The 11,464-nt window shown below is 52.0% G+C and overlaps 1 protein-coding gene across 1 annotated transcript; it reads right to left on the bottom strand.

The window, feature by feature from the left end:
* Nucleotides 1-1,009: 1,009 nt before the first annotated feature.
* Nucleotides 1,010-1,657, bottom strand: LOC124651879 (osmotin-like protein). The gene has a single exon (XM_047190900.1). The coding sequence runs from the start codon at nt 1,655-1,657 to the stop codon at nt 1,010-1,012; it is 648 nt and encodes a 215-aa protein (XP_047046856.1).
* Nucleotides 1,658-11,464: the final 9,807 nt, after the last annotated feature.

The raw sequence follows: 11,464 nt of genomic DNA, 5'->3' as shown, positions 1-11,464 counted from the left end.
CCGGGACGGTTCAGTCGGTCGCGACCCATTCCATCAGGTAAGTTTTCTTTTCCTTTTTCTTCCCCTTTTCTATTTATATTTCTATTTTTTTTAAATCTAACATTTTTTTAAGAAAAACAAAACCATTTTTCGAGAAAAGATATTTCGCAAAATTTGAACAGTTTTTCAAAACTATTTCAAATTTGTACATTTTTTAATTTGAACATTTTTATGGAACATTTTTTAATTGAACAGTTGAATTTTTCAAAACTTAAATTTGAACACTTTCTAAATCTAACCTTTTTTCAAATCAAAACAATTTTTTGAACATTTTTTTTAAAAAACTAAATGATTTTTGAAAACTGAACATTCTAAAAAAATGAACATCTTTTAACCGAACATTTTAAAAAACTGACAAAAAAACCAGACAGGACGTGTAAAAACCAGAAAAGAACCAAGCAAACAGATTTTTTTTCTTTCCAAAAACTGATAAAAAAATAGACAGGACGTGTAAAAAAAACCAAACAAACAGATAGAAAATCGTCTCAATTGGGCGAGGAAGAAAGAACCACGATTATGGGCCAGCCCATAACAGCAATCGGGGGTGTGCGGCACTAGGTCGGTGCCGACCTGATCTGTGTATAGGGATTGCCCTCGCTCTCTCGGATACGTCGAATTGCTGATCAGCCCAGTTGATATCTGGGCCTCGTTGCGCCGGCCATTTGATTTCTCCATGTCCAAGCCCAGCATTTCGTCGTCCACAATCATCCGCAAGTGGAGCACTGCTAAAAAAAAATCCGCAAGTGGTGTACGTGCGAATATACGGTTTCTCAACGGAAAAAATTGCGAGCATATATACGGCCGGGACACATGTGTATTACGAGGATTATTTTCGTTCCACAACACCTTACGCAACACGACACAGCACCTTACGCATGCTCCAACGGCACACTAATTAATGACCAGCTAGCTGTCGCCGACGACGCGCGAGCTCCGTCTGGGCGGATGCGGCGCCGATCATGGTCAGATCTCAGATGGTGGTCGGGCAGAAGACGACCTTGAGCTCGCGGGGCGCGAGGCACCTCTGCGGGACGGGCTCCACGTCTCTCCCGCCCACCCGCGTCAGCGGGCACCGCTTCTTGAAGTAGCCGTAGTCGCCCTTGCACGCCAGCACCACGCCGCCGTTGCCGATGACGCGCTGGTCCGCGGGGCACCCGTCGTTGAGGTTCACCGGGCAGCCCAGCACCGGGCACTGCCCGCCGCCGACGAACTGCGGGCTCACCGCCGCGCCCACGTTGAACCCGTCCGTGAGGCTCACGCTGTAGGTCGCCAGGTCCGCCCCGGCCCCTGCCTCGGCCGAGTGCACGACCAGCTGCACCACCGTCACCGGCGGCGCCATCCCCGTCTGGCAGTTCGTCGGGGACGAGCAGAGGGTGCGCGCCACCACGCGCCCGGACCAGGAGGTGGGCGGGATGGGGAAGTAGGCGAGGCCGTTCGCATCGAGCTGGAGTTTGTTGTCGGCGATGGAGGGGAGGCCTCCGTTGGCGGTGACCAGCGGGTACACGGTGAACGGGCAGAGGTTGTGCAGCGTCAGCGTGGTGTTCACCGCCGATGCCGCCTGTACGGCGGCCGCCGCGAGCAGGAAGGCGAGGGCGAGGCGCTCCGCCATGGCAGCCATAGCCTGGTGGAGCTTGTTTCTTGGGTTTGCAGAGTGGTGAACTGGTTGTGGGTTTTAGACGCAGGTGTAGGCCTGTTTTTATGCAGGCAAGATCGTCGTGAGTGGACCATCACTTAGCTTTCGTGCACACCTGTTCACCACTCGCACAAACAAACAAACAAACAAACCAGTGACAAACTCTCCTGAGTCTTGACTCTTGAGTCCTGAGTTTTTTTTTTAACATAAGTCACAAAGTGCCCAACTTTAAACTAATAAAGCCACATGGTCAGGTTACAAAGATGTCGAAGAACAACTTACAACTCACACAAACATCAGCAAACATAAGGTACACCAGAAACTAGATGAAGCCCGTGGAGCCCTCCAACGCGATCGAAGCACCAGGGAGCGGGAAAGGGGAAACTTGGGATGGGATCATCGGCTTTGCTTGGAGAATTCACGGTTGTACCAAGAGGGCGAGTCGTCGCCTGTCCATTCTCTTCCATGGCCGGAGAGGGATCCCTTCCCCCTCGCCCTGGCTTGAAGAGCTCCGTACCGCCGCCCATGGAGACACGCTCACCCAGAGCAGAGAAGGGACAAGGAACCAGACTGCCAAACTGAGCCAACACCAGAGCCCACCCGAACGCTGCGTCGAGCAAACCACGAGAAGCCTTGCCGCCGGCCGCGGCACCAGACACGAAGAGACGAAGCTGCAGGGCGAGGACGCTGAAGAGAAGGAGCTATGAAGGAGACGAGAAGTGACATAGCCGAGCCTCGGGGCAGCACCTGCAAGGGAGAAGCATCGTGCTCATGTCGTCCCGCAACCTCGCACCCGAGCGAGTGCATAGCACGAACCAGCGAGCATCCAAAGGGATTGCAGGAGCCAGACCCTTGAGCTTAGCAGCACCACCACCACCCATACCACAGCCACGACGCCAACCACCAGGAAACAATGCCAACCCACAACCCCAACTGACCCAAGGCGACACCTTCAGGAATGTGACGGAGTACGGGGCGTACGGGGCGTCGCCGTCACCCAATCCAAAGGATTTGGAATTTCTCCCGGGCATCAGGAAGGGGAAGGGGGGGGGGCAAGATACCTTGACGGCGCTCCAGGAAGAACACGGCGCCCGCGGGCGTCGCCACTACCGTGGCTGACATAGCCAGCCAGGGATTTCTCCTGGAATCCGCACCACCTCCAGCACCCAGCCCGACACCAGATCCGCCAACCAAAACCGTCGGAGTTGGACGCCAGGAGGGTGGGGCGCGCCAAGCGAAGGGGGGAGACGCCATCATTCCGATCTGGTCCTTGGCACCGGCACCGCAGCCCCCGCACCACGGCCAGCACCCTGCGCCTCCCCGCCGTCCACACAACCGAGGAGGAGGACCCGCATTGCGCACGCCGCTCGCCGCAGAGCCCGCGCTGCCACGCCACCAGAGGGCGCCGCCTAAGATCCTGAGCCCCCACCGGGGAAGCCGTCGGACAAGCCCGCCCGCGAAGGGGAAGCTCATCGCGCCGCCGCCTTGGTCATGGCAAACCCCGCGCAGAGATCCTCCATCTAGCAACCACGGGGGGAGCCGAGAGCTCAGATCCTCGCCGCCCCCTTCACCGGCGTCGCGAGCACAGCCCGGTGGCATCTCTGGGGGCGGCGAGGCAGGGGAGAGAGGAGGAGGAGGGCGGCGGCGGTGCAGGGTTAGGGTTTCGCCTCCCCGATCGCTTGGAGGAGGCGACACGAGGAGCAAACCGGTGAATCCTAATATTTCAGAGTTCTTTCGATCACTCTGTCGCTCATTATTATTTCCATAGTGAATTCTCTTCCATAAGAGCATTGATTCTCGCTAACATACCCACGAGCACGAGCATAGTTGGTTGATCACTCGTGCGATCGATTTTTGACCAAATCCACTGCTTCTTGGACAGACTTAATTCTGTATTCTGCCTTTTGGATCCTCATTTTTTCTGTTGGATGTGGTATTCATCTCTCTAACTCTTATTCAACGACTGGATACGCGTGTTCGTGATCATTAAATTAGCGTGAGGCTTCGGTTTCGTACACGTTCCTTTCTGCAATGTATCGGTCCGATGAGAGCTGTTGTATGCCTATTAGGAAGAATCATGGAGTTCTTTGGTTGCTTAGCTACGAAGGAGAGCATCACACTGTTTTTCTTTTTCTCAAGTATGCATTCCAGCCTGTGTCGATGCTAGGCTTTGGTCCCGTCATGGCGAGCGGCTTCTATTCTGGCAATCTAGCGTCGAGCAGATGCATTTATTTCTTCCTGCAGGGTACATTAGCTTCTCTTGGATGCGGCGTACTGACGTTCTCCTGCTAGCTAATGAACCAAAAATGCAAACGCTTGCTTGTCCGGTGTATAGCTAGGTATGGCAAGTGGACATGGAGGATTCAGAGCCAGACATAGGATACATGAATGGTTAATAGCATCAGTTGCTTACTGATAGCATTATCGCTTAAACGCTTGGCTCTTACTCAACGAACAATACTTACTGGTCGTACGTAGCAATTTCAGGAACAGACAAGATTCAGGGCTAGCAATAATAAGTTTGACCAACTGTACGCCGAGATAGACACGTATATTCTTTTCCTCCCGTGGTCTCTCCTCTCAGCGGCCGCCTTAACCCTAGCCGCCTCCAGTTCATCCTCCTCCATAGATTGGTTCCCCTTCCTCCGATCGGTTTCGCAGGCGTCAGGAGGAGTGGGGAACCCGATCTATGCGTGGAGTTTTGAATAAAAGTATTGTTTTCATTAGATTATGTTAAGATTTTGGTAGCCGTCTTCTTGTTGGTTTCCCCTCGATGGAGATGGCATCGTCTGCAATAAGTGATCTTCAGCCTTTCGTTCGTCGACGAGATCTTATTCCCGGCGTCAATGGTGGTGTTGAACAATCACAATTTTCTAGGTATGGGTCTTCGGATCTTGCTTCGGCAGATCGATTTTGGATCTTTTGTCGTTGTTGCCGCGAGGAGGATTATCCTCGCAGTTTTTGTCCCGGCTGCTACGTCCTCGACAATGGTGATTCGTACTCTCGGCTCTCCGTCGACGACGACAAAGCTAGTTGGTTATTATTTCCTGATATACTGGGGTACTCTTGCTGATGTTGTATGACTGCTTTAATGGTTGTGTGCGTGCACGCAGCCTTGGCATTGCGGCTCAAAAAATTATGGGAGAACTTTCGTCAGTATCTATAGGTCTATGGTTCGTTATCTATCTTTGGCTGCCTTCAGAAGAGTACACGATTGTGTTCTAGAAGAAGAAAGAAATTGAAGACCTCGAAGATTTGTTACTATATTTTAGACTTTATTTTGTAATCGTTGGAGTCGGTTCATGTATTTTTACATGTACTATTTGTTGCTATGAATATATGTGGTATTGATTGTCAAAAAAAAAGGAACAGACAAGATTCAATATTATGTTTCAAATCTTTTTATTGAGTTCTGTAATATTGGAAGAGTAACCACTTACTAGACCTTTTTATTTAGTTCTGTAATACTGGAAGAGTCAGTATTAGGTTTCGCGGTGTTGAGGACAAAACTAGTCACCACACCCACCCAAACAAAAATTCAACTTTGTACCCTACAGACTGTTCTTTTTTTTCCTCGGACGAGAATTTCGGAAACCAACCAGAAACAGGAAATTCCTTTACCCTGAGAAATACTGATACCAATAAAAACGTTGGCTAAATTTGAATTTAAAACTCCGACACTACTAGTTCCCATCGTATTCAGCGAATAGGTCGTCCGATCGGGAAACCGCTCCGCTCCTGCGCGTCGCTCCCGCGGGCGCCGCCAGGGGCGAACCCTAACTCCTGCGCGTCCCGACCTCCCCTCCTCACTCCTCCTCCGCCGCCGCCGGCGAGAGCCGCCGGGCAAAGCCCGCGCGGTGCTGGCGGCGGCGGGACATACCTTACCCGCTCGCAGGGGCCCTGCGCGAGGCAGGCGCGGTCGGCGGCGGTGCTCCTAGGGGCTTGTGGAGCTCGGTCCGGCGGCGACGGCGAGGCTTGGCGGCGGCTGCTCTCGGCGGAGGTGCGGGCTGCCGCAGCGTATGGCGGAGGGCGACGGCGGAGGAGGCTGCTGGCGGCGGCCCGGGTTTGGGCCAGGCGGGCCCCGATCTGGGCCAGGCTTGCCGCGTCCAGGGCCAGGAGGGCCGTGGAGGTAGCCAGCGCCGGCGGGGCTCCTCCCAGGTTGCACCGCCGTTGGTGCCAGACACTGGGCCAGGTGGGCCCAGATCCGGCGGTCCTCGGCAGATGCGGCCGCGCAGTCCATCTTCCCGCCCGGGAGGGCCGAGGTGAGGCTCTTGCTCGAGTTCGGTGGCGAGTTCTTCGATGCCGACAAAGTGTCCGACTTGACCGGCGGCATGGCGGCGTCGACAACGGAGCGGCTCTGTCCCCGGGCGTCGTGGCAGGGGTGCTTCTTGGCGGCGGTTCGTGGTCTCGGCCAAGGCCGTTTTGCGAGGAGTGAGGTTGCGGCGACGCCGCTCGTGGTGTGCGGTTAGCTCGTGGCAGGTCGATGGTGGCAAGGGTTGGTCCGGCCCGGTGATGCAGGTAGATGGCGACGGCGACCTAGGCGTAGCAGTGTGGTGGCACGGCTAATGGGGCGTGATCGAGGCCTGGCAGGCGGCCGGGCCTGATTTAGGCCACATTGACCATTTACTGCGTCCGGACGGCGGGCACCTTGGGTGTCGGAGGGTGGATCCCCTCCCTTGGGCTGCCGTGTGCTTGATGGCTGCTGTCAATGGTGCCTCCCTACCCTGCCCAATTCGAGTTGCGGCGTGCTGGTTAATCCATGGGCTCGAGTTCGTGGGGATGCCGGGGCGGCGGCCCTGGAAGGTGGACTGCGCGGTTGGCTCTTCGGCGGGCAACGCGGCGGTGGTGGTGGTCTTCTCTTCGGTCATGAGGATGGCGTGGAGCGGACGGTGGGGATCCTGGTGTTGGCGGCGTTTCGGCCTCGGCAACCCCCGGATCGTGTTTGGGGTGCCCAACTTGGGGACAGCGGGCGGCTGAGTTGTCGGGCGTGGTGTGTGGATGCTTCCGGCGAAAGCTCAGCCGCCTCGGCACCAACGACGGTGGTGCTCGCGGGTATCGCAACCCTCTTGGGGGCGTCGTTGTGGGTATCCGCCCCGCGGTACGGCTCCGGGTGAAAGCCCTTGACCTCATGGTCTCGACGGCGGCGGCGCAATGCGTCGTTTTCCCTCTTGGGGGCGTCGTTGTGGAGCCCCGTTTCGACTCGGTCCCGCGTCAATGTCCTCGTGGCAACTTTGAGGTCTCTGTGTTCTTTTTTGTTTTTCTTTGATCTGCTTTGTAAGAGGCTCTCCTCTCCACCTTGTATCGGTTCGGCCGTTGCGGCTTTATTTATAAAGCGGGGCGAAAGCCTAGTTCGAAGAATTTAAAACTCCAATCTTTCGCCAAATAGGCAACATATGTTGTACTTATTAAAGAGCTTGGTTTGCCGTGGTCGGTAGGTGCCCAGGAGCTTCCGTAAGGTCGCGAAGCCGAGTACTTCTCCCCGCGTAATATAATTTTTGTTTACTAGTAAAAATACTAGCTGGTACTTTGATCGAATTTAGGCTCAGTATTAAAATATGATCTCTCAAAGTTGCACAATTCAATCGTGAACTATGTGACTATCCTATTTACATGTTTTGTAATTCTTGCGACCAAAAGAGTCATTTGAATGCCCGCACCCCACCCTCCCAGCCCTAACCGCCGCCGCCGCCGGTAGCGCCACCGGGGCAAAGACCCACGGGGCGGCGGCGGGGGCCCTTCCTCGTCGATGCGTGGTGGACGGCGGCCGGATCTCCCCTCCTCGACGCATGGCAGACCGATAGGCGCGGATGGGATGGGCGGCGGCGGCCTGCGCTGCGCCCCCTTCTCCCGTCGGCTCTCCCCTGGTGGACCGACCGACGCGGATGGGATGGGCGGTGACGGCCAGCGCTGCGGTCTCCCTCCTCCCACCGGCTCTCTGCAGCACTCCGGCAGGGGCTGATGGTGGGCGGCGGCCAGACCCATGGCCTGCGCCAATTTCCCCCCGCCTCTCGTCGGTGAGTGGAGGCGATCTCGGGCTTCACCCGCGACACGAGGTCGCCTGGGGCAGCAGCCTTGGGTACGACGGTGGAGGTGGCCCTCTTCTTCGCCGGAGAGGGTCGGCCTGCGGTTGGTGGTGGTGGATCTGTCGATCTATCACCGCTTTCCGGCGGTGAGATGGAGAAGCATGGAAGCCGGCGACGGTGTCGCCGGTGGAGGGTTGGAGTGGCCAGCCCGGGATGGTCGCCGATGTGGGGGGTCCGACCTGAATAAAGACGGTGGTCCTAGGGTATCTCTTGTGTGAAGAGGAAGACCTACCGGAGGCCTGAACTCGTGATCTGGCCGGAGTGTTGAGTTCCGGAAAACTCCGCTGGCGAATTTAACGGTGCTTTTTTGCCTGGAGTTTGCTGGATTGGTGGTATTCGGTCGTGCGCACCCATGCTTTTATTCCGACCGATTGGTTCTGGAGGGAGCGGCGCGAAGCTCTTTTTCTGTGTTGACATCAAGTAACTATGGATCCATGATGAAAGTCGGAAGAAGAGAAGTTCATGAAGGCCAGAGGGGAGGACTAGCTAAGGGAGGTTCAAGTCTCCGCGTTGTTGAGGGACTTGCTTGGTGTTCCGGGCTTCACAACAGCGGTATGAAATTGGGTGCGACAACACAGGTGAAGTTCAGAGTCCTACCTTTCAGGGTGAAAACCCAAGGTCTGGCCTTAACTGGTTGTGCCTAGCAATGACCTTGTTGGAGGCATCGTTTTGAGAGCGGGGACTATCTTCAGGGTGAAAACCTAAGATCGTTGATCGTGCGACGACGGTGTTAGAGCACTGTTCCCTTCTTGGAGGCATCGTTTTTGGAGAGTCTGTATTTCAGGTGTTGTCTTGGCGGTGGATGTATTGCTGTTGTTAGGCCCGAGATACTATAGCGTGACTTTTGTTTCTTAGTTTTCTTTTCCTTTTTTTTTGGCTGTGTGCATCCGTAGTGCCATTAGGGCGGTGCGTTGTTGCAGAGGCTGAATATAATTGATATCTTTTTTATATTAATATGTTCTCTTTATCGAAAAAGAGTCCTTTTGCCCTTTCGCAGTGATTTAGGCACTCTAGAGGCTTGGATTCAACTAATTTTAAGGGATGTTGTTCAGGCCTACCAAATCAAACAAACCACCTAATACTATGAAGAGTGTAAGGAGGAGAGCGTGTGCAAATCTCGGGGAATTTTACAATTTGCCACACTTTTCTTTGCACTTCTATCAATTGCCATTTTGTGTCTCACTGACATGTGATGGTGATGTGGCAAATAATAAACACTTCGAAGAAAAGTGTGGCAATCATAAAATATTCCGCAAATCTCAGAGTTCAAGATTTGGTCAATGGGGGAGCTCTAAAACTGCATCAATCAAATGTAAGGACATCCTTTAGCTTGAAGAACATATAAGTTTTGAAGAGCCAAACATCTTCAGTAACCTACATGCTAATACCACCTCAGGAAGACAAAACAACTCAATGTGAGGTTGAACACGTAAGCATGGTTGTCAGAATCCAGATACGTATCGTAGTATCTTACAATTTTACAATATTACCATGGCAAATCCAAGACGTATCGTGATGGTGTCTCAGTCTGATAGTATCTTACTCGTATCCTGATACACATTATAGTATATTTAGTATCCCGCCACGAAGTCGATACAGTAGGATTCCACTCGTACGCTAAAAACTAAGAACACAACAACGTGACAAACTGAAGATTAATACTAGTTTTTTTTTTGTATTCTCAAGGCTAACTAACTATAGCAAAATGTAAGGCGCCTAAGATTAGTCAAAAGTTAAATTATACTAACTTTGACCAAATATTTGGAAAAAAGTATCTACGTCTACAATATTGAATGTACTCATTGGGAAATATATTTTATGGTGGATCTATTGGTATTGATTTAGTATTGTAAATATTTATATATTTCTGTAGAATTTTATCAAAGTTAGAATGTTCACTTTTGATTGACCTTAGATTGTTAGACGCCTTACATTTCGGGATGGAGGGAGTACAATGTTTATTAGTTTTATCAAGATGGGTATATAAAGTTTTACGAGTAAGAAAGCTTTAACTAGCTATTTATGTGTAGTGGTTTCAAGCATTGGGCCCAGTCTTTTGTTTGTGCATCCGTATTTATTTTTTGTTTGTACCGTGCATTAGATAAGTCAGGTCATGTTTATATTATATAAACACATCATTTACATGACCAACTTTATGGAAAATATTAAATATGCTCAAAATTTAAATTAAACATTTTTTTTTTTAGACCGAAGGCACAGAGTGTCCGACTTTAAATTAATAAAGCCCTGGGGCGCAACAGATACAATGTTTAGAGTACACCCCACAGAAACACAAAGGACGGAAGATTCAGGCCACACTGGCCATTAAAGTAGCATATTACAACCCAGGATGAAACTAGAACGAAAAACTAAGGAGGCCTGCTTGACTGGCTATGTGGAGCAGGTGGTGGCGCGCAGGTCTGATCAAAGAGAGCTTTAAGCATTGCCTCCAGCTGGGTCAACAGTGGTTCGTCCTTGTCCCTTTGGAGAGGTCGCCATAGCTGCAAGTTAAGTCTGGTTAGAAAAAAGCAGTTTGCTGGTTGTTTTGGAAAAACAGCTTCGATTGTGAATTTATTTCGAATTTTCCAAAGCGCCCAGCAGATTGCCGCGAAAAGAACTCGCAGAATGCGTTTAGACTTGTTATTCAGGTTATGAATACAACTCTCCCAGGTGGTAACACAGGAGGGGTTCCATGTCACTCCGAGCATGTCCCTAACTCCAGCCCAGACAAATTGCGCCAAAGCGCATTAGAAGAAGATGTGATTGACATTTTCGGGGAGCCCACATAGAGCACACAGCCCATCGGAGGGACCTCTGCGTTTCAGGATCTGGTCATTGGAGGGTAGGCGGCCTCTGGACAACTGCCACAAGAAAATTTTAATTTTCGTGGGAATCCTGTCTTTCCAAATCTCCAGGTTCAACGGCGATTCTGGACCCTGCACCAAAGATTTGTATAGGGACTTGACCGAGAAACGGCCAGCGGCTTCCAGTTTCCAGATTACTTTGTCTCCACCTTCCGACGGAACCACGTCTTCTAACTCCTGAACCAATTGTAACCAAAGGGTGGTTTCTTCCTGACCAAAAGAGCGCCTAAAGAAGATGCGCCAACCGTCGCCTTCATAGGCCCGCTCAATTGTGATCTCTGGATCCGCACAGATTTGGAACAGCCTAGGGTACCTCACACTGAGGGCGTCTTCCCCAGTCCAGTGGTCAGTCCAAAACCGAACATCAGAGTTGCTACCAGGGAAGAATCTCGCCCCCTGTTTGAAGACAGCCTTAAGTTTGTGTAAACTGTGCCAGAAGGGCGAACCTCCCACCGCTGAAGACGAGAAGAACTGGTCTACGGGATATTTGGCCTTAAGCAGCTGCAACCAGAGCAGTTTGCTGTCATCTTCTGTGAGCATTCTCCAAATCCATTTTGTCATAAGGGCGAGATTCAAGAGTTTTGTGTTTATAACGCCAAGTCCACCCTGGGCCTTGGGTTTACAGATGTCCTCCCAGGCCACCATGTGGTATTTCCTCTTGTTTCCTTGACCTTCCCAGAAAAATCTGCATCTGTGTCTGTCAAAACCATCATGTGTACCATCCGAAAGCAGGAACAAACCCATGGAGTAGATCGGGAGGTTAGACAGACAAGCATTGATAAGCGTTAGGCGGGCGGCGGACGACATAAACCTGCCCTGCCAAGGTTCCATCTTCAGAGCCACTG

The sequence above is a fragment of the Lolium rigidum genome, chromosome 5 (assembly GCF_022539505.1).
Source record: "Lolium rigidum isolate FL_2022 chromosome 5, APGP_CSIRO_Lrig_0.1, whole genome shotgun sequence".
Taxonomy (NCBI): Eukaryota; Viridiplantae; Streptophyta; class Magnoliopsida; order Poales; family Poaceae; genus Lolium; species Lolium rigidum.
Note: the sequence above shows the minus strand (reverse complement) of the source record. Positions and strands in the feature narration are given on the sequence as shown.